The sequence below is a fragment of the Meriones unguiculatus genome, chromosome 1 (genome assembly GCF_030254825.1).
Source record: "Meriones unguiculatus strain TT.TT164.6M chromosome 1, Bangor_MerUng_6.1, whole genome shotgun sequence".
Classification (NCBI taxonomy): domain Eukaryota; kingdom Metazoa; phylum Chordata; class Mammalia; order Rodentia; family Muridae; genus Meriones; species Meriones unguiculatus.
Genome location: NC_083349.1, coordinates 82,163,463 through 82,187,898, shown reverse-complemented (window position 1 = coordinate 82,187,898; position 24,436 = coordinate 82,163,463). Strand labels below are relative to the sequence as shown.

At 37.5% G+C, this 24,436-nt stretch overlaps 1 protein-coding gene across 3 annotated transcripts in view; it reads right to left on the bottom strand.

Annotated features, from left to right (window-relative positions):
- Stk3 (serine/threonine kinase 3) overlaps window positions 1–24,436 on the bottom strand; it is a 348,343-nt gene that overhangs the window by 284,757 nt on the left and 39,150 nt on the right. For all 3 annotated transcript variants that reach the window (XM_060392896.1, XM_060392903.1, XM_060392906.1), the window contains one exon: window positions 12,984–13,098. In XM_060392896.1, coding sequence (XP_060248879.1) covers window positions 12,984–13,098 — 115 coding nt within the window. The remainder of the gene's footprint in view (window positions 1–12,983; window positions 13,099–24,436) is intronic.

Genomic DNA, 24,436 nt, shown 5'->3' with positions numbered 1-24,436 from the left:
TAACTGTATTACATATAAGAGGGCAAAAAGAGTTTGTCTTTCATGAAATCTGGGCTGCACATGTCTGGCAAAGAAAATAAAGGTTAATAATCTTCCACAAAGTCCCACAACTAGCAATCTAAAAATGAAAGCTTTCACTACTTACACCACATGTAAATACACATATACATGCTGCTTATAATCCCTTGATCTGCAGAGAAAGAGAATTGACACTGTACTGTGAAAATGGTCAGTGGGCAGACATTTAAAATTCTTTCCCACATAAAAAGATTCCTGAAAAAGAGATCACAAAACAACAAAAAAAGCACTCAATATATAAAAAGTTGTAAATTCAGTATGAACTGTATCTATTACACAAAGAGAAGGCAACAAAGTGACTAAGAAAGACAAGCATGAACTAGACCAGACACAGGCAAATATAAGTCCTCAAAAAAGCACATTACACAATACAAATCAACATACATCAAAAGACATCTACTATCAGCAATAACATAAGAGTGAGGCAAATTAAATCATAAGACTTTGTTATACTTTAAAGAAAAAAAAAACATGTTTAAAAAAGCCCATAATTAATATCAATATGGTAAGTACACTTTAAATGCTTTAAATCAAGTGGTCACATCAAAGCTATTATAAACAAGGCATTAATTCTAAGGCTAGTGAGATCTTTAGTCATTTTGAACAGCCAATGCCTCATTTTAGTGAAGAAACTCTTACTATGCCTACAAATAAACTTCTTTACTTCTTTAATTAATAGTAAATCAAAAGGCTAATGGTGAGTGCTAGAACTCTGTCCTTAGGCCCATAGTCCTCTGCACATCTCTACCAAAACCTATCTGACAGGTAAATTTACAATATGAAGACACTCCCTCCAGGCTACAAGAGGTGATAAAACAGTGATAATTCCAAGACATATAAGTAGGCTTTGGTGTGCCAGGAGCTGCTCTGACATCTCCAATCAGTTAGGTGTTCTCTTTAAGAACAATGAATGAAGTAATCATCTTACTTCAATAGTCACAAGTTAAAACACTTCCCCAAATTCATAGTAAGTACATAGCAAGGGCATGGTTTCAACCTAAAAATTCTGGTCCAGATTCCATGTTTTTGACAACTATAGCTCAGATTTACAAGGCAAGCATTATTTTCTGTTCCCAAAACCTACTTCTACCTCTCTTTGGCTCCATTTTTCTTTTGGAAAAAAAAAATCAACAACAGTTCTTATCTAATAGCTAGTGACATTTATGACAATTAGGTGCTATACCATGATGTAAAATATTTAGAAAAGTACCCAACACATAACAAGGACTAACGTGAGTCTTGCCATTACAATATCTACCAAAAGTGTGATGGTGGTCTTGAAACAGACAAGTACCACTGTTGTAAACCTGACAGAATTTACCATGCAGAACTGTCATGATGCATCCTTTGAAATTCTAAAGATATGGTGATCAAAGAACTGGACTTCCTAATTATTTCCTTTACAAAATAACAAATCTAACAAAAGCCTCCAAGGAAAACAAACACATCACTTTATTTCTAGACTCTTCAGTTCAGAATTTCCTCTCCATCAGCCCCATTCCCCCAAACTGGTCTACATCACTGAAACAGTTTGTTACGGTAAAGACAGATTCTAAAACACTCTAACAGAACAAACTGAATGTTGGCTATGTTTTAAGACACAAAATTTACCTGGTAATTATCATCTGTACAACTGAGTACTGGGCACTCTGACAAATTTCAACTAGAGAAATAAGTTATAGAGACTGAAAATCCATAGGGATCTCTAGTCCAAGGACTAGAATTTTTCAACATGTAAATCTGTTTCTCATTTTCTGCCGTAACAACATTTTTGTACGGACCCCATTGTGTAATTCCAGTGAGACTGCTCAATGGCTGAGAAGAATGGCTAGAAGGATCCTAGAATACACATGTAGATGTTCAGCTGTAAGACAGTAACAGATCACTCTTTAACGTGCTTCTAGCTGAGCTGGAGGCTCAGTGGATAAGAGCAGCTGCTGCTCTTCCAGTGGATCTGAATCAGTTCCTGGCACCCCCAAGGATGCTAATAAGCCTCTCCATGTGGAACTCCAAGAGAGCTACCTCCCTCTCCTGTCCTCCACAGGAAGTCACACAGGGCACATACATACATGTAGGCAAAAACTCACATACATAAAACAAAAAAAAAAAAAATAATAAACTGCTAATGACATTCCTTTAACTCTTGAGTTTAAGAATACAAAAGTAGGTGGAGTATGCATTTAACATATACATATGCATGAGGGTGGGGAGAGAATAACACTGACTCTGGTAAAAAAACAAAACAAAACAAAACAAAAACAAACAAACAAACAAACAAAAAACCTGACTTTACTTATTTACTTCCTTGTCTCCTTTCTGAAACTCCATAAACGGAGTATGGGCGAAATAAAGACAGAGCTGATAGGAACCAAGGGGAGAGAAAGGGAAGCAAGAATGGAGAGGCAAGGGCACTGGAGAGAAACAAAAAGAAAGTGGGAGGAAAGGAATGAGAGGAAGAGCGGAAAGGGGACAAAGGAATGGATAATGGAAGAAAACTAGATTCAGGAAACAAAAAATAACATAAAAAACAAACCTCACAGCAATTCAAATTCAGTTTGAATGCATGTTTCCACATCACCACATTATGGGAATAAAGTAACAAAAATAAGAACTTCTTGCAAACTAAGCTCTAACTACTGAGATAAAGAGTGAATTAGAAGAGTCCGAAAATAAAGTACAATAAATCTCTAACTTCCTTCTAACAAAGGCAATGAAAAAAAGAGACAAAATGCCTATGTGTGTATGTATATGTATGCTTAATATATATGAAGACACATATCCATTCTACACATATCTCAATTGGATTAAACACTCATCATCATCCAATGAAAAAAACAGGGAAAAGTAGCAAAAAAATTTTTCCAAAGGTGAAGAAATGCAAGTATTTATGCTGAAAAGGTATACTGTATTTGACTACTAAATATACTGACATTGATTACTAAAAATGATTTAAATTAAGCTCAGTCTCATTGCATACGCTGTTCCTTGTAAAGTATAAAAAACATAAGTATTAAAAAAAGAAAAAAAAACATAAGTATATTTTTTAAAGCCCCAAAATTTTCAGGGGCAGTGAAACCCGCATATAAGTAAGACACTGACAGATACTATATTATATTAGCAACACCAGATTCTAGAAGATAATGGACTGAAGTCTCACAATTTTAAGAGAAAATTACCTTTTATTTAAAATTCTGCATAGGCTAACTACCAACCAAATATAAAAGCAAATAAAGATAGCTTCAGATATGCAAGAACTCAAATAATGAACCTTATGTCTCATAAGAAGACAGTTTGGTTAGAATAAAAAGAATAGGGGAAACAGGAAATATGTAAGAAAATGGTGGCACTAACCCAGGAATCCAGTGGAAAGAAAGCCCAAAGTTGCAGCTGTACAGCACACCTAAAAGGCAACGAGTCTACATTAGAACAAGAAATCCGGAATCTCCAAGAAAGACTCCTCAAGAAAATACCTACACATTTGAGAAACAGCTACAGTAAGGACTAAACAGGAAGACATTAGAATACCACAAAGATGGCACATGCTACTTTGGTCACCATGAGATGACAAGCAGGAAAATCTCCAGCAAAAACAAATGTTAACACGAACATGATCCTAACACAGACCCATCAAACACAGCAAGGATCCTAAGGAACTGATTAGGAAAAAGAAAATCCATCCAAACCAGATGCTGAAGCCATTCTCCTTGGGTGAGCTAGGGGTTACACTGGCCTTTAGAAATGAAAACAGAATTTAATACCCTTATTTCCTCTCCTAAGCTATTTTCTACCCTCTCTCCTCTGACCTCTCATTCTTCAAGTCTCTAATTCTTTAAGTATTTACTGAGCATCCTACTTGCTAAGCACTGCATTGAAGCCAATGACCAAAATAAGCCATAAAGTGTGCACTGCTGAATGGACTTATTGATTGTTATTCTCTTAACAATCTGCTTTGCAACTATTTTTCTCTAAATTGTATTAGGCTAAATATTTCTCCCTCTCTGCTTTTTTAAGAACTCTTAACTCTTTACAGAACTGCATTTATCTTTTGACATTACCATCTAAGATGTAAAGAATATATAAACATTTATTAGTATTTACATCACCCCATTTAACAGATATATAAAATTGTCAAACTTGCAAAGTATTATAAAATGTTATTCGTAACTTAACAGATGAGAAAGCTGAAGTTTTTTTCAGTTATGTTATTTCCCCCAGATTATCAGTCCAGTTCACAGATAAATTAAAACTTAAATTCATCATGCTGAAGGTCTGGATTCATGATACACATATACACACAAATACATACACTCATATAGGTTGAATGCAAACAAGTTGCCAAAACAAAAATGAGCCTAAAAAAGGGAGAAAAGCCTTGGAAAACTTCTTAGAATGTTTCCAAGTACAGGATAAGTACCTAAGATACAAACTTTCTTCCATAGCTTTATAATTAATTACATATGGATCATTTTAGAAATTTTTCATCCAAACTATAACTCACCTTTCAAAAGCTTCAACTTTGTAGCGATATATAATATTTAAGAATCATAAATATTTAGAGATGCTAAGTGCACTTAATATAACTGGCTATTTTTTAACTCCTTCAAATGGAACTTTCTAATACTAATCCCATAAATATGCTGAATTACTCTTTTAAATGGAATTTTTAATAGTAATAGTAATAATAATGCTTATATTAGGTTGCGCTTACTACAACAGAACATTGCTCTTTTTCATGAACTAAAGGATTAAAGCTATTAAGGCAGACATTTCTTTAACATGACCAAAGAGTTAAAACACAAAACATTATATAATCATTAACAGTCAGAGAGACAATACAACACATCCTGGTATTTCACATATACCAATGTTACTAGTAAGCCATTTTTGTGGACTTTCTTTAATATATCTACTTAATAATCTACTTAATTATTTGCATTGTTTTTGTTATTATTTGCAATAGCTACTTAATAATTTGTATTATTAACACCAAAATGTAATAGCCATACAAATTACAACTTGTCCTTATAACACCAAATAGATGAGTAGTTATTTATATTCACAGGAAAAGCAGGCAACTGGGCCTGTCAATCAACAAACATTTATTAAAGCCTTGCTAGCTGTGAGTAGCTCTTCTACGTACTGAGAATATTTCCTAGAAGAATGTATTAGGACTCCTAGGGAAGACAGCCATAACTACTCTTCGCCCAAACATGAAAAAAGACTAATTAAATGTGATTTCCATGACAAAATAGCTGGACACATAAAGGGAATTTTTAAAAAGTATGAAAATACTGAAAATAAAAAATATCCATTACTAAATATGTGTGATACTAAAATTTTGTGATGTGTTTGTGACTTAACCTCAAAATTCTAGAATTTAAGCCATCTGTGCTTGAACACCAAAGAATTCAAAGAATACTGACCAGTGACTTCAGTAGTGCCTCCACAAGAACCAGACAGAACCTATCACCCACTGGCATACAAGAGTGTCACCTTAATCCAAATTCTAGCCATCACTACCATTAGTTTGCACAGTCAGCATTCATTATTACCATCTGATGTCTCTGTTCCACCCTATGTCGGTGTCAACACTTAAAGGGATAATTCCCACTCTTTACAATTTACCCTTAGCTATAATCACTGGGATATACCTAATTAACCCCAGGCTTAATCCTATGCTTTGACCTGTTCTTGGATATTGGACAAAGAAAAAGTACAAGTCAAGTTTTGAAGATTCTTGTTAATATCTATGCTGACAATTAGATAACTTCTTTTTAAAAAGAAAATTAGAGCAAACTGCCAAGCATGTCCTGCAAATTGATCAAAGGGGCCAATAACAACAATAATGACAAAGGGTGGCAACAAAGGAGCTATAAAGTAAATATATTTGGCTTGCTCTCAGTCAAAAATAGGCAAAATAACATTAAAAACATAACAGCAGTCATCATTCACTGTGCTTCTACAAGAACAAACTAGAGAAGACGTTCTCAACCTGTGGGTCATGACCCCTTCTGGAGTCAAACAACCCTTTCACAAGGATTGCAATTCAAATATGCTGCATATCAAACATCTACATTATGATTCATAACAACAGCAAAACTATAGTTATGAAATAGCAACAAAAATAATTTTATGACTGGGGTCACTGTAACATGAGGAACTATATTAAAAGGTTGTACCATTAGGAAAGTTGAAAACCACTGTTCTAGAAGATTTAATCCACCTAATCAATAGATAACTATATAGACACAGATTGCCTAGGGAATAAAAGGTTAATTTCAAATAAGACGTTTTTTGTTGTTGTTTGGTTGACTGGTTGTTATTAGGCTTGCTACACAGCTCAGCTGGACTTTAAACTCAGAATTCTCCTGCCTTGGCTCTCTGTATGGTAGAACTATAAAAACAGAAGAAAAAAGAAAGAAAAAAGAAAACGAACGATGGAGTTTTAAGCCAGGTATTTATAGATGGAAATTATGTAAATTCACCACTCCAAGAAAGAAATTGAGAAGAACACTGTAAAGCTGAGAAGACAAGATTACAAAGTAATAAAGTTTTATACCCACATGCTATACATTAAATTCATTTTTGTGAATATAAACATGGGAAGAGTCATTTCAAGGACATTATCAGACAAACATGCATGACAAGATTAATTTAATAAATCAGTTATTTATGAAATCCACACTCACAACAAACCAAAAATAATATAAGGTATGGACTTCTTGGGTCAAGATTAAACTTCTGAAATTATGAAAAAGATTAAGAAGATGCCAGAGAGATGGCTCAACAGTTAAGAACACTATCTGCTCTGGCAAAGGATCCAGATACAGTTCTCAGCATGCAGGTACTAATCGCAACCTCTGAAACTCTAGTCCCCTGACCTCTTCAGTAGCCAGGCCACACATGGTAAACAGACATACAATTAGGCAAACACTCATATTCATATGTACGTGTATATATGTGTATGAGTGTGTGTGCATATACATCATGTATAATGAAAATGAAAATATAAAAACAAATAAAATATAAAAAATATTTTAAAATATTTTAAAATATTTTTAAAAGACAAAATAAATTTTTAAAAAATTAAAAAATAATCAAATAGGACTTAATTAGTTCAGTTAAAAGAAGAGTATCTGCGAGTGACAACACATGCTGGAGAAGCTGTGGAGAAAGGGGAACCCTCCTCCACTGCTGGTGGGAATGTAAACTTGTACAATCACTCTGGAAAGCAATCTGGCGCTTTCTCAGACAACTAGGAATAGTGCTTCCTCAAGATCCAGCCATACCACTCCTAGGCATATACCCAAAAGATTCTCAAGTACACAATAAGGACATTTGCTCAACCATGATTGTTGCAGCTTTATTTGTAATAACCAAAAGCTGGAAACAGCCCAGATGCCCCTCAACTGAAGAACAAATGCAGAAATTGTGGTACATCTACCCAATGGAATATTACTCAGCAATGAAAAATAAGGAAATCATGAAATTTGCAGGTAAATGGTGGAACCTGGAAAAGATCATCCTGAGTGAGCTATCCCAGAAGCAGAAAGACACATATGGTATATACTCACTCATAAAGACATGCAATATAGGATAAACCTACTAAAATCTGTACATCTAAAGAAACTAATCAAGAAAGAGGACCTTGACTAAAATGCTCAGTCCCCATCCTGAAAGGCAACAAGGAAGGACATCAGAAGAAAAAGAAAACAAGAAACAAGCTACAAACCCGCCATGGAGGGCCTCTTAAAGGCTCTGCCCTGCAGACTATCAAAGCAGATGCTGAGACTTATGGCCAACTGTTGGGCAGAGTGCAGGGAATCTTATGAAAGAAGTGGGAAATAGTAAGATCTGGAGAGGACAGGAACTACACAAGGAGAGCAACAGAACCAGAAAATTTGAACACAGGGGTCTTCCCAGGAACTCATACTCCAACCAAGTACCATGCATGGAGATAACCTAGAACCCCTGAACAGATGTAGCCCATGGCAGTTCAGAACCAACTAGGTTCCATAGTAATGTGAAGAGGGACTGCCTCTGACATAATCTGATTGGCCTGCTCTTTGATCACCTCCCCCTGAGGGGGGAGCAGCCTTACCAGACCACAGAAGTTGACAATGCAGCCACTCCTGATGAGATCTGATAGACTAAGATCAGAAGGAAGGAGAGGAGGACCTCCCCTATCAGTGGACTTGGGAAGGGGCATGTGTGAAGAAGGGGGTGGGAGGATGGGATCGGGAGGGGAGGAGGGAGGGACTTATGGGGGGATACAAAGTGAATAAACTGTAATTAATTTAAAAAAAAAGATTGCCTGGACAAAAAAAAAAAAAAAAGAGTAGCTGGTAGATAGTAAATAAGCAAATAATTGGTAAAGATTAAGATTCAGGCTCAAAGATAAATCAAATGCAAAGTGGACTGAATATGCAATCATGAATAACAATAATATGCAAAAGAATATTCTTTTATATCACCAATAACCAACTAAAAAATAGAAGCAGAAAAGAAGGCACCACTCTGGACAGCAGGGGTTGAGGTGGGGTGGCAAAGGCCCTAGAGAAAATCAGTGTTTTTCAAGAAGATATAGAAGGACATTTAAAGACATGAGCACAGAAGTTACACTTTTGAGAACTGACTATAAAGATATTCTATAATTCTGAATGACGAAGGGTCAATTAACCCAAATTAACTTATAAATTAAAAAAGAGAATATGGTATCAAGTGTGCCATGAACTTAGAAGGTTGTTTTTAATACAGAAATTGTTCAGTCAATAGAAACTAGAACAGAAACCAAACACAGAGCCATGTGCACTTGGCGTCAGCAGCATAGGCTTAGGAATCAGGCAGGAAAGAAAACATACCTGTGTCATGACACATAAATTTCTACACAGAAAAAAAATGGAGGCCCTTCCCAAATCACATACAAAGTGAATACCAGGTAGGCATAAGGCCGCTACAGCAAACCCAGAGGAGCCAGTAGGAAAGGGCTCTACTGTGCTAACAGTATGCTAGATAATCTACACCACTCTGCTGCTAAAAGAGCTACACCATCTAGAAAAAAGACTGTTTAATAGCAGTCAACTACAGAGGTAGCATCTTGTTTCAGAACCAAGATATGAGGAAAGAAAACCACAGACATAAGCTGAACAAGGGCAGCTTTTCTCAAAAGACACCTATAAATTATGAAGTCCAAACGGTCAAGAAAAAGAACAAACTTGGAACGGTGAGGTCCAAGATTAAAAATCCAAACCTACCAAAGTCATTTAGCCCTAAAGCCTAGATTTAAAGATAGGCTAACACCCAGATTCAAATGGGTTATCTCGGATCCAGATTGGATTAAAGTTGCTACCCTGCAGAATAAAACAAGAAGCCTTTGGTGGAAGTCCTCAATATTCAGAGATTCAAATTATCTCTACTATTTTTATTTTTATATTTTGTTGCTGTTACTATTAACAATCAATGTTTTCTCTTTCTTTCTTTCTTTCTTTCTTTCTTTCTTTCTTTCAAGAAAGAATCTCACTATATACTTGGCAGGCCTGGAATTCACTATGTAGATCACACTATCCTTGAACTCACAGAGTTCAGGAATTCACACAACCCAACTCTGCCTCGAAAGCACTGGATTCAGAGAAACTTTTTCAAAGATAACCAGCACAGACAAAAAAAAAAGAATGTTCATAGAAAAAGACAGGGGTGGAAAGAAAAAAGGAGGGAAAAGGGGAGAGGAGAAGAAGAGAAGAGGGAAGAAGATGGGAGGGGAGAGAAGGGGGAAAGAAGAGAAAGGAAAATGGGGAGGAAAGATAAAAAGACCTGGAGGTGACAGGAGCTCTGCAAGACCAACAAAGGCAACTAACCAGGCCCAGAGGGCTTTGCTAAGACTGAAGCTCCAACCAAGGACCAGACATGGGCTGGACCTCCTACAAAGATAGCCAATGGGCAGCTTAGGTTTCAGGTGAGTCCTCAAGTAAGGAAAGTGGGGACTGCATCACACATGGATTTTCTTGCCAGCTTTTTTATCACTTACCTCTGGTGGGACTGCCTTGCCAGGCCACAGGAGAAGAGGACATGCTTCGTCCTAACGTAACTTATGGGGTAGATGGGAGCTCCCCTTTTCTGAGGAATAGGGAGGGAGAGGGAGGAAAGGTACTCGGAGAAGAGGAAGGATGGGGCTACAACCAGGAAGGAAGAAAGAGAGGGAGGAAAGAAGGGAGGAAGAAACAAAGAAAGAAGGAAAAGCTAAACTAAAATGTACACAATGAGAACTCCAGAAGGACAGAGCAAGAACTCACCAAGCACTGTGTATGTATCAAAAGCTGAAAAGTTTTCAACATTGACTACAATTATCAAGCTGTAGAAACAAAGTGGGCTGGGTATGCAGCTAGCCAGGAGACACCTACACAGCATAATGAAGCTCCAGCATCAACAAAATCAGAAAGAGGAAAAAAAAAAAAAAAGTAAACTATACTAGGTGCATCAAAAGAAGGGATAAACACCAATATGTTTATATAGGTAACTCAAAACAAGACAAAAATACCTCTCAAAATGTTAAAAAGCCTATACTAGGTACATTAAGCAAAGTTTCTGAAAGCCAAAGGTTAAGCCTTAAAAATAATAGATAATTTTCAAAGAAGCAATACCAAAAGTTAGGAGAAGAGACAAAGGAGCTAGACAGTTATGCAATGGCATCATCTAATGCTAAAAAACTGACAACCAAGATTTACAAGAACAAAGTGAAGGTTTTTCGATGCAACTCAGTGGTAGTGAGCTTATATCAATGCATGAATCATGGCATTTGATCGCCAATTATCATAGAAAAAATAAAAGCAAAAAAAAAGCAATTCATATTTTTTTAAAATAAAATACATCTCAAAAAAAAATCCCCTTAACACTTTATCACCACCTAACACATTTAAAAAACGAAATGATAAGCTGGGCACACAACTGTAATCCCAGTACTTGGGGAGGCAGAAGCAGGTGGCTCTCTATGAGTTCAAGGTCAGCCATATCTACAAAGTGAGTCCAGGACAGCAAAGGCTACACAGAGAAACCCTGTCTCAAAAAACTAAAAAACAAACAAGCAAACCAACAAAGAAGTTCTGCTTGCAACTGGAAAATGTGTAAAGAAATAAGAAAGCAATTAAAGCAAAACTACATGGAATATATATATAATTATGCACACATAATTAAACAACAAAAAGCAACATAACACATAAAACCTAAAGTCACCATATTCTAGGGAAAGCACTGTTTTCTGACCATGAAAACAACTACTAGAGTGAATCTAGTGTGTGTGAGGAGGGGGGAGGAATAGGTTCGATTCCCAGCAACTAAAAACAAAAAACAAAACAACAACAACAAAATGTATCTTTATACTGATAACCCCCAAAACAATGTTAGTCCTTTTAGATAATTAATAAATAAGAATAATAGCCTTGTACTAGAAAACAGGTTTACTAATGCTCTTGAGAACTTACACAAACTGCCAATGAGGCAACAGGCAAAGACAATACCTGAAGCCCTAATCTCTCCCTTGCACTACCGCAGTCTTTTTTCCACGTATAGATACTAAACTATTCTATGAAAACAGCAACTGGGCTGTTCCTAACGTGGGAACAGACAAGCCAGTGGATGACTGTCTTCTTACAAAGGGTATGAAGGGACAGAACCCCTCCAGGGCTAAATGGTGAAGCCAATTCCTCAGGACTGTTGTCACATCCATGTTTATCTATAAGAACTGTAGAAACTTTCAAAGTCTGTAATTACTGATACAAGAAAGAAACTTCTTGACTCAACTATCTACTCTGTATTCACAAAGGTTAACATACTTTAAAATTGTGAAAACAGATGTTTAAAATTTCCTATTTCATATGCTTCCATTCCACCTCTTATTTGATCATTTTAAATACCAAATGGAGTGAGGTTAGTCCTGAAACAATTTTATAACACTTCTCTAACTGGAATGTAATTATTTTCAATCATTCTGCTACTCAGGAGTCATCTAATTTACATAAATTCTAGTTAAGAACAATAGAAATTCCAAGCTACTAATTAAAATGTCACAGATGATTCAATCCTCTGTCAAAGCAGGGATTATTTAAACTTCTGTTTCACTTCCTTTTAAAGAAATTCTACTTACTTTATTTTCTCCATAAAAAAAAATAGAATAAACGTTCAAGTATTTCACCAATCAAACTTTAAAATGACTGGTTAACGACAAATTGACTTGAGTAGTTACGTGCTTTACCTGAATGTATTCTACCACGACATGTCTGACTGCATGCAGTAACATCATACAGACACTGAATTACTGCTCTACAGAATTAGAAATTCTTCGCAGCCACTCACATTGAAAGGTCACTGAGCCTTAGACAGAATGATAAACAGCTCTTCTACTTAGGTTACAACCTAGCCATAAAAGCTTTCACTAACTAGTACACTTCACTAATCGCATTTCATACACACATGAATATGTACGCTTTCATTTTCACACATCTGGTAGGCATTTGAGAAACAAAAAAATTTCAGTTATTTTCAAAAATTCAGAAATGTTACTTCAACTATTTGCCATCTATAAGTGCTAATACAGAAAACTGAAGATGAGGAAATGTCATGAATGTTACAAAGTTTAAGTAGAATTCCAGCCATCATTTCCTGAACTTAGATTACTAAGCAAATGCTTGGACTCTCCAGGACAAGAGGACCATGGCAGTTCAGAGTGCCTGAGAAGTCACCCCAACAAACTCCTCCTCAGTGACTCAGTCTGCTCAGGAAAGATGCTTATCTACTTTCAACCTCCTACCAGATCTCCTTTTCCACACTCATGTTTTCTTTCTAATAAAATACTACTGTCAGATTCAAAAGTAAAACCTTTAGAATGATACTAACAAACAATCTTAAATACTTACTGTCTTGTTTCGTAATCTAATGATGTCTGAGACAGACCCAGCTCCACAGTACTCCATGACAATCCAGAGGTCGGTGTTCTTAAAGTAGCTGCCGTAGTACTTCACAACATATGGACTGGAGAAAAAGCTAGAGTTAGTTCATCTACGAGGACAATGTTTTCCTTAATCTTAATATATTCTCAACATTTCATACACTTCAATAAATCAACTTCATGAGTTAACATCTATTTACATTGAATTGTTTGCAGCTAGAGTTCAGCTAGCTGTGTATACTTAGGTTTTATTTCATGGATGAAAATTTAACAAGGTTTACATGCCAAAGGAGGCCCAAGTGCTTACAGTGATTCCCAACAAACATAATGCTTTATTTTGGCAAGGCATTTATTACTTCACATTAGAAACATATGGAAGTATTTTTCTTTAACAAAAACATTTTAAATATAACGATGAAGGATTTTCATTCAATATTAATGCTCAATTTCAAAATAATGTATATTTCAATCAAGCCAAGTGGGATAATTTTTCCTTTCATGTTGGTCTTTCTAGGTTCTTGAGAAATATTATTTACATACATAGCATATAATCATTTAACATTAATAATTTAGAATATTTCTTAACTGACAGTTTAATTCTTCCAGAGATGAATGAGCTTTGTTTATAACCAAGGTGTTTTCAGAAAAACTTACACTCAAACAATAAACTACACTACCATTATTGATTATTAAAGATATATGCTATATAGACTGCTTCATAAAATAATTCTCTAATTCAAAAGAGGTAAAGAATCCATAATCGCAGAATATACAATGGGATTAAACTACACAAGGCAGCACATAATCTATGTTGTACACAACTTTTATATAACACAAACTCAAAAGAGGACTTGATCATGGTGGGGCAATCAGAGAGAATGGTAAAAAAGAATTTAATCTCAGTAAAATTGTTTTTTAAATTACTCCAGAGACTGCAGTGATGGCTCAGTGGTTAAGAGAACTGGCTGCTCTTCCGGAGGACCCAAGTTCAGTTCCAAGGATGCAAGCTGTGAGCCAGCATCTGACCTCTGCAGGTACCTGTACTAACACTCACACACCCCATACACACTATAAGGTCTCAAACCCAGGGCAAGTCTCAGTATGGATGGCTCCTCCAGCACTCACCCCGCCCCACCCAACCTGCCTCCCAGGGAATGGGCTTCCCTTCCCCAGCCTGACCCCTGTAATTCAGCCATTTTGGCTATGGTGCTCTCCTGGCCTCTTGATCCTTGCTGCATCTCTTGGTCATGGCTCCTCTCTTGATCACCATCTCTTCTCTCATGGTTCAGTTTAGTCTGCCAGCCATTTTCGACCTCAACTCTTTGCTCTGCCTGCTTTCTCCCTTACATCTACAATAAAAATCTTCTCCATACTTTAGGAGTACTCACATCCTCATTTTATTTCATCTTTTCATTCAGAGACAAGATATATATTCTTAAGATATCCTGAAGAGGCTACATGATCATCAGAGAAGACTTCAGTACAGCCTTAAGACAAATTAGCTGGTGCTTAGGGGACTAAAACAGGCAGCTACTGCACTGAAATTTTTTTAAGAACTTATTCACTTTGTATCCCAGTTGTAGCCCCCTCCCTCATCTCTTCCCAGTCCCACTCTCCCTCCCTCTTTCTCCCCTATTTCTCTCCCCAAGTCCACTGACAGGTGAAGTCCTCCTCCCCTACTGTCTGACTCCAGCCTATCAGGTCCCATCAGGACTGCCTGGATCCTCTTCCTCTGTGGGCTACCTAGGTCACTCACCAGGGAGAAGTGATCAAGGAGTAGGCAACCGAGTTCATGTCAGAAACTGTCTCTTCTCCCCTTACTTAAGGACCCACATGGAGACTACTGAGCTGTCTATGAGCTACATCTGAGCAGGGGGTCTAGGTCCTCTCTAAGCATGGTCTTTGGCTGATGAATCAGTCTCTGCAGTACCCTTCTGGGCCCTGCTTTTTTTGGCTTTGTTGGTCTCCTTAGGTGTTTCCTGTCCCCTCATGTGTCTCCTGCCTCCTCCAGGTCCTTCTATAACTCCCTTCTTCCATAAGATTCGCTGCACTCTTTCAAAGTTTAGCTGTGAGTCTCTGCATCTGCTTCAGTCCCCTGCTGGGTATAGTCTTTTAGAGGGCATCTGTGGTAAACACCCATTTTGTTCCCACTCTTCTACCACTTTGGGTGTCTATCCTGTTTGCCATTCTGTATGAGAATTAAACATCTTCCCTCGGTCCTCCTTCTTGTTTAACTTCTTTAGGTCTGTAGACTTTAGTATGTTTATCCTTATTATATGGCTAATATCCACTTATAAGTGAGTTTATACCAGGCATGTCTTTCTGCTTCTGGAATACCTCACTCAGGATGATCTTTTCTAGTTCCCACCATTTGCCTGCAAATTCCATGATTTCCTTGTTTTTAGTTGCTGAGTAGTATTCCATTGTGTAAATGTAGCACAATTTCTGTGTCCATTGTTTGGCTGAGGGACATGTAGGCTGTTTCTAGATTTTGACTATTATGAATAAAGCCACTATGAACATAGTTGAGCAAATGTTCTTGCTGTATGGCTAAGCATCTTTCAGGTATATGCCTAAGAATGGTATAGATGGGTCTTGAGGTAGCACTATTCCCAGATTTCTGAGAAAGTGCCAGACTGATTTCCAAAGTGGTTGTATAAGTTTATATTACCAACAACAATGGAGGAGGATTCCCCTTTCTCCACATCATTTCTAGCATTTGTTGTGACTTGAGTTTTTGATCTTAGCCATTCTGATGGGTGTAAGATAGAATCTCAGAGTGGTTTTGATTTGCATTTTTCCCTGATGACTAAGGATGTTGAGCATTTCTTTAAGTGTTTCTCCATCAGTTGATATTCCTCTGTTGAGAATTCTCTGTTTTACTATGTACCACATTTTTAACTGGGTTATATGGTTCGATGGTGTGTAATTTCTTGAGTTCTTTATATATTTTGGGTATTAGCACTCTGTCAGATGTACGGTTGGTGAAGATCTTTTCCCAGTCTGTAGGCTGTCATGCAGTTCTACTAACAGTGTCCTTTGCTTTACAGATGCTTTTCAGTTTCATGAGGTCCCATTTATTGATTGCTGATCTTAGAGCCTGAGCAGTTGGTGTTCTGTTCAGGAAGTTGTCTCCTGTGCCAATGCATTCAAGGCTCTTCCCCACTTCTTCTTCTAACAGATTTAGTGTATCTGGTTTTATGTTGAAGTCTTTGATCCACTTGAACTTTACTTTTGTGCAGGGTGATAAGTATGGATCTATTTCCATTTTTCTACATATAGACATCCAGTTAGACCAGCACCATTTGTTGAAGATGCTACCTTTTTTCCATTGTATGGTTCTAGCTTCTTTGACAAAAATCAGGTGTCCATAGGTGCGTTTATTTCAGGTTTATTTCTGGGTTTTCAATTCAATTCCACTGATCTTCTAGTCTGTTTCTATGTGAATACCGTGACATTTTTTATTACTATTGCTCTATCAACTTGCGATCAGGGGATGGAGATACCTCCAGGAGTTCTTTTATTGTACAGGATGGTTTTAGTTATTCTGGGTTTTTGTTTGTTTGTTTGTTTGTTTGTTTTTCCATATGAAGTTCTGTCTTACCCCACTGTTTCCTTCTGGCTTGCTTCCCCAAGATCCTCGCCATTATAATCAATGTTCTACAAAATTGACAAATTGACACAGTTTCCTTTTTAAAAAACAAATTAAATGGAAAGGGGCAGGGAGAAGATGAGGGAGGGAGGGTGGGATTGGGAGGGAATGAGAGAGGGGGCTACGGCTGGGATACAAAGTAAATAACCTGTGATTAATATAAAAAATAAAAATAAAAACAAATTAAAAATAGGCTGATCATACTGCTCTCCTGACTTAGGTGGAAAGAAAAAGAAAAGGTCTTAATTGTTCCATATCAAATACACATCTTTCAAAGTCTACCTCTGTATCTGTGCCTCTCATTCTCCTCCATTTCCTGCCTTAAACTTCTGATACATTTAGTTTTCCTGGATGCTGGGGAGAAAAAGTGCTGTTAAGGGGTTCATGGGTATTTATGTGAACCTTTTAAAAAAAGAAAGCTAGCACAGAGACTCGGAGCTTCTGAGCACAAAAGCATGAAAGTACTTCCTTTACCTACACTTCTCTAGATGAGTGCTTGTGTGGAAAACTTCCAATCTTGCTGTTTCAGAACCATATGATCTAGGCCCTAAACCTTACAGGTTATGACTCAGTAGGCCTTCTCAAAGCTCTACGGCTCAGCAATTCTGATATACAGGCAGAGTTGATGATTAGTGCTGGCTAGTTTTTTGTCAACTTTATACAAGCTATAGTCATTTGAAAGGAGGGAACCTCAATTGGAAAATACTTCCAGAAGATTGGGCTGTAGAGCATTTTCTTAGTAATCAATGAGACCCAGCCCATAGTGGGTAGTGTCATCCCTAGGCTGATAATCCTGGGTTCTGTAAGAAAACAGGATGAGCAAGCCATGAGGAGCAAGCCAGTAAGCAGCACCCCTCCATGATCTCTGCATCAGCTCTTGCCTCCAGGTCCCTGCCCTGCTTGAGTTCCTGGCCTGACTTCCTTTGATGATGAACAGCGCTGTCCAAGTGTAAGCCGAATAAACCCTTTTGTCCCAAGTTGTTTCGGTCACGGTGTTTCATCACAGCAGTGGTAACCCTAACAAAGACACCACTTGAGAAGATGAATTACATACCCTTCAGAAAGCTCTCTGATCTCTAATATTCTAAATTCAGTATTTAGATAAGTGTTTAGTAACAGGAAGCTTAAGAGTTATCTTCACTGGCCAGGAGTGGGGCATGCCTATAATCTCAGCATTTAGGAGGTTACGGTAGGAGAATCTTAGGGGTTCCAAGTCAGTCTGGGTTTCATGGTGAGTTTGCAGACAGCCACAATACTGAAATGAAAGATTACGTCCACTGGAAAGCACAAACACACTGTGTATCATGATCTTGCCACCTATAATAAGTAGTCAGTGGTACCAAGGGTAGTACTAACAGCTCTATAACAGTTAGGGATCCTAAGACAGCTACCTGAAAAGCAGTCATCCACTCCCCGAGCCTCTCATAAAGTTCACAGAACTCTTTGGGGACAAAATTGTTTTCAAAATAGTAAATCATGGCCCATAATAATACAAAAATCAAATAATTACATTTTAACAACTCTTTATAAAACACAGGCTTGAGAAAATTAACCTGAAAAGTATGTAAACAGAACTAATCAAAGATATACAGTCAAGTATATTTCATTTCTTCAACACTTATTCATTTACTCTCAGTCCATATTAAATATTATAAACATATTAAATGATACTCAGATGCATCATTATGCAGTGCTAAACCAGAACACAAAAGCATGAAATGAACAGGTGCTAGAGAAGTAGATCTACAAGGAAATATAACTATTCTCAACAACCTTAAAAGGGATACAGAGGAATACTATAAAATAAACCAGATATTATTTTATATTTACCATTTCTACAAATAAAATTGCTCTAAGCTCTACAGCCCCCATGCCATGCAAGCAGTTCTAATTAAACTCAGAGGGCCACACTACAAAGCTATCAAAGTAGGAAAGGTACCTGAGGGAAAAGAGGGTTAGTGGGTAAAATGGAATGAAGATAACATGGCTAAAAATGGCCAAAAGACATTAAAATACGTGTATAAAATTATCAAAGAATAAATGATAAAATATATATTATAAAGTATATTAAGCTGCATAAAAAGTTCCTATGAAAGAACAAGATATTCCAATTTCAAGGCAACCCTGAGAAGCACTAAGTATCCAAGGAGGGGAACTGGGGAACTGATGACCTAAAGCGGGATTCCTAGGCCACAGTAACTCAGACCCATATTCCCTGTGGTCCACCCAAAACTGAGTAAACAAGAGCCAATACAAATTGACAAAGTTCATCACTTTTCAGTGTTTATCCCACCCTGTCTAAATAGAATTGCTCTGAAAAAGAAAGCACATGTCAGAGTAACCACTCTGGAACCTGACATTCTGTACAGGCCAGCTGAACATCTCCCCTTTGGCATCAAACCTAACCCCTCCCTCAGCGTGAGTGTGATCTCCTGGGGAGCCCTGCATGAGTCCCTTTATCTACCATCTCCCACCTCCTAGCAGACTATACTGAAACAGCTATCTATTCATTTGCCACGTCTGTCTGACCAGAAGTCCCTCTAAACCCCTGGGGGTTGTCACTATATCCTTTGTGCGCAGCACATCGGTGGAATACCTATAAACAGGCACTAAAAACATACAAAGTAAATCTAAGTAAATGAATAGTGAGGTTCCTGCTTCATGACATTTCTTTGCTTACATACTTCTCTTTCTCTAGGGTATAAGCAGGGAGCAAATCTGTATCAGTTGCAGTCCCCATGCACTCACATTATCTAGACACAGAAGTCACCAGCATTGCTCCCCAGCTCCTGTCTCTCCTCCTCGCAAAGCCCAGACACCCTGAGCAGCTCAGACATTTTTACAAACACTGTTTTCTTCAATATTAGCCCTGGGGTCAGGAAATACAAGTTTTCATTTTGGTCCTTACATAACTATATGACAATTCATGTAGAATCTCTAGGTCTCTCTTAAACCCCTAAAGTTGTTTTTAATTCTGCAGAATTTTTCACTATTTAAAAACAAGACTGGCTCCTAAAAGCACCTTTTTAGAACAGTATAAAAGTAAAAACACTAAAGAGAAATCTAGTATTAGCACTCTACAGCTTATGAATTCGTCAACATTTATTAAATGCCGATGAAGGCCTGGAATAGATGCTGATGATTCAGCAATAAATAAAGCAAGATGTCTCCATCACACATTCTACTAGCACATGTTCCACATTCACTGAAGTTGAAAACATTCCCTAGGACTCTTACAAAGTGCAGAAAGCAAGACAATTTGTCAACTGTTCAATGTCTGAATAAATTTTTTTTCAAATTTCAGAAAAACCTTTATCTCCTTTTGTGTTGCTAAAATTGCAGAAGCTGTAATTTTTCTACTTTATTTTCTTCTAAGCCATTTCTATGTCAACTTTTCAGTCATTCATCTATATTAATAGTTAAAATTTAACATGTAATGTTTTAACTATCATTTCCAACTTTATAGTTTTACTTGCTTTTTTTTAGTATATTTATAATCTTTTAACCAACTATCTTTTATTAGTTCTATTTTATGTGCATGGGCATTTAGTCTGTAAGCATGTCTGTGTACCATGTGTGTGCCTGGTGCCCAGGGAAGCCAGGAAAGGCTGTCAGATCCCCTGGAATTAGGCTTACAGACAATTTGAATCAACATGTGGGAACTGGATATTGAACCTAGGCCCTCTAAAAGAACAGCCACTGCTCTTAACCACTGAGCCATCTGTCCAACCCCTTCACTGACTAATTTGTTTATCTTTTGCCATTTAATAATTATAATAAAATTGAGGATGAACTATATGATACAACACTCATTTAGTCAATACTCACTTCAGCATTTATTCCTATCAACAAATATTTCAGAAGTTCTTCCTATATGCAAAGCATGCTGGAATTTTTCTATTTTATTTTCTTCTAAGCCATTTCTATACATTGTATATAGGAATATAGATATAAAAAGTTCCAGGATTCCATTCCTATCTCTATCCTTTTTCTTTCCCTTTGAAATTTTTCTTTTTATTATTATTATTATTATTATTATTACACTTTATTCACTTTGTATCCCCCCATAAGCCCCTCCCTCCTCCCATCCCGATCCCACCCTCCCTCCCCCTTCTTCATACATGCTCCTCCCCAAGTCCACTGGTAGGGGAGGTCCTCCTCTCCTTCCTTCTGATCTTAGTCTACCAGATCACATCCGGAGTGGCTGCATTGTCATCTTCTGTGGCCTGGTAAGACTTCTCTCCCATCAGGGGGAGGTGATCAAAGAGCAGACCAATCAGATTGTGTCAGAGGCAGTCCCTCTTCCCATTACTATGTAGCCCACTTAGACACTAAACTGCCATGGATTACATCTGCTCAGGGGTTCTAGGTTATCTCCATGCATGGTACCTGGTTGGAGTATGGGTATCTGGGAAGACCACTGTGTTCAAATCTTCTAGTTCTGTTGCTCCCCTTGTGGGATTCCTCTCCTCTCCATAACCTACTATTTCCTACTTCTTACATAAGATTCTATGCACTCTGCCCAACAGAAGTCTTATGTAAGACTTTGGCCATAAAGTCTAAACGTCTGCTTTGATAGTCTGCAGGGCAGAGCCGTTCAGAGGCCCTCTGTGGCAGATTCCTAGGTTGTGTCCTGCTTTCTTCTTCTTCTGATGTCCATCCTCTTTGCCTTTCAGGACGGGGATTGAGTGTTTTAGTCAGAGTCCTCTCTCTTGACTAGTTTCTTTAGATGTACAGATTTTAGTAGGTTTATCCTATATTATATGTCTATATGAGTGAGTATATACCATGTGTGTCTTTCTACTTCTGGGACAGCTCTCTCAGGATGATCCTTTCCAGGTCCCACCATTTACCTGCAAACTTCATGATTTCCTTATCTTTCATTGCAGAGTAATACTCCATTGTGTAGATGGACCACAATTTCTGCATCCACTCTTCAGTTGAGGGGCATCTGGGTTGTTTCCAGCTTCTGGCTATTACAAAAAAGGCTGATACAAACATGGTTGAGCAAATGTCCTTATTGTGTACTTGAGCCTCTTTTGGATATATACCTAGGAGTGGTATGGCTGGATCTTGAGGAAGCGCTATTCCTAGTTGTCTGAGAAAGAGCCACATTGATTTCCAGAGTGGTTGTACAAGTTTACATTCCCACTAGCAGTGGAGGAGGGTTCCCCTTTCTCCACCTCTCCAACATGTATTATCACTTGACTTTTTCATCTTGACCATTCTGATGGGTGTAAGGTGAAATCTCAGGGTTGTTTTGATTTGCATTTCCCTAATGGCTAATGAGGTTGAGCATTTCTTCAAGTGCTTCTTTCTCTGCCATTCGATATTCCTCTACAGGGAATTCTCTGTTGAGCTCAGTTCCCCATTTTTTAAGTGGATTACTTCGTTTGCTGCTTTTCAGCTTCTTTAGTTCTTTATATATGCTGGATATTAGCCCTCTGTCAGATAAAGGGTTGGTGAAGATTCTTTCCCCATCTGTAAGCAGTCGCTTTGTTTTGATGACGGTGTCCTTTGCTTTGCAGAAGCTTTTGTTTCATGAGGTCCCATTTATTGATTGTTGCTCTTAGAGCCTGTGCTGTTGGTGTTCTGTTCAGGAAGTTTTCTCCTGTACCAATGAGTTCTAGGGTATTCCCCACTTTTTTTTATAGCCGATTTAATGTGTCTGGTTTTATGTTGAGGTCTTTGATCCACTTGGACTTCAGTTTTGTGCAGGGTGATAAGTATGGATCTACTTGCATTTTTCTGCATGTAGACATCCAGTTGGACCAGCACCATTTGTTGAAGATGCTATCTTTTTTCCACTGTATGGTTTTAGCATCTTTGTCAAAAACCAAGTGTCCATAAGTGTGTGGGTTTATTTCTGGGTCTTCTATTTGGTTCCACTGATCCACCATTTTGTTTCTATGCCAGTACCATGCAGTTTTCATAATTGTTGCTCCATAGTACAGCTTAAGATCAGGAATGGAGATAACTCCAGAAGATCTTTTATTGTAGAGGATTGTTTTCACAATTCTGGGTTTCTTGTAATTCCATATGAAGTTGAGAATTTTTCTTTCCAGGTCTGTAAAGAATTGTGTTGGTAATTTGATGGGAATTGCATTAAATCTGTAGATTGCTTTTGGTAAGATGGCCATTTTTACTATGTTAATCCTGCCAAACCATGAGCCTGGGAGATCTTTCCATCTTCTCATATCTTCTTCTAATTCTTTCTTTAGAGATTTGAAATTTTTTTTCATACAATTCTTTGACTTGCTTGATTAGGGTTACACCAAGGTACTTTATGTCATTTGTGGCTATTGTGAAGGGTGTTGTTTCCCTAATTTCTTCCTCAGCCCTTTTGTCTTTTGTATACAGGAGGGCTACTGATTTTTTTGAGTTAATTTTGAATACGGCCACTTTGCTGAAGGTATTTATCAGCTGTAGGAGTTCCCTGGTAGAGTTTTTGGGGTTGCTCACATATACTATCATATCATCTGCAAATAGTGATAATCTGACTTCTTCCTTTCCAATTTGTATCCCCTTGATCTCCATCAACTGTCTTATTGCTCTAGCAAGGACTTCCAGAACTATGTGGAAGAGATATGGAGAGAGTGGGCAGCCTTGTCTTGTCCCTGATTTCAGTGGGATTGCTTTAAGTTTCTCTCCATTCAGTTTGATGTTGGCTATAGGTTTGCTGTATATCACCTTTACTATGTTTAGATATGTGCCTTGTATCCCTGATCTCCCCAATACTTTAAACACGAATGGATGTTGGAGTTTGTCAAATGCTTTTTCAGCATCTAGGGAGATTATCATGTGGTTTTTTTTCTTTCAGTTTGTTAATATGGTGGATCACATTGATGGATTTCCGTATATTGAAGCACCCCTGCATACCTGGGATGAAGCCTACTTGGTCATAGTGGATGATATCTTTGATGTGTTCTTGTATTTGGTTTGCGAGTATTTTGTTGAGTATTTTTGCATCAATGTTCATAAGGGAGATTGGCCTGAAGTTCTCTTTCTTTGTTGGGTCTTTGTGAGGTTTAGGTACCAAGGTGACTGTGGCTTCATAGAATGAGTTTGGTAGTGTTCCTTCTGTTTCTATTTTGTGGAATAGTTTGAAGAGAATTGGTGTTAGCTCTTCTTTGAAGGTCTGGTAAAAATCTGCACTGAAACCATCAGGTCCTGAGCTTTTTTTGGATGGGAGACTTTTGATGACCACTTCTATTTCTTTGGGGGATATAGGACTATTTAATTGATTTACCTGGTCCTGATTCAGCTTTGGTAAATCAAATCGATCAAGAAAATTGTCCATTTCATTTAGATTTTCAAATTTTGTTAGACTTTTGAAGTAAGTCCTAATGATTGTTTGGATTTCCTCAGTGTCTGTAGTTATGTCCCCCTTTTCATTTCTGATTTTGTTGATTTGGGTGGTGTCTCTCTGTCTTTTAGTTAGCTTGGCTAAGGGTTTGTCGATCTTGTTGATTTTCTGAAAGAACCAGTTCTTGGTTTCATTGATTCTTTGAATTGTTTTATTTGTTTCTAATTGATTGATTTCAGCCTTGAATTTGATTATTTCCAGCCATCTACTCCTTTTTGGTGTGTCTGCTTCTTCTTTTTCTAGGGTTTTTAAGTGGGCCATTAAGTTGCTTGAATGAGCTGTCTCGAATTTCTTCTTGAAGGCACTTAGTGCTATGAACTTTCCTCTTAGCACTGCTTTCATTGTGTCCCACAAGTTTGGGTATGTTGTGTCTTCATTTTCATTGAGTTCTAGGAAGACTTTA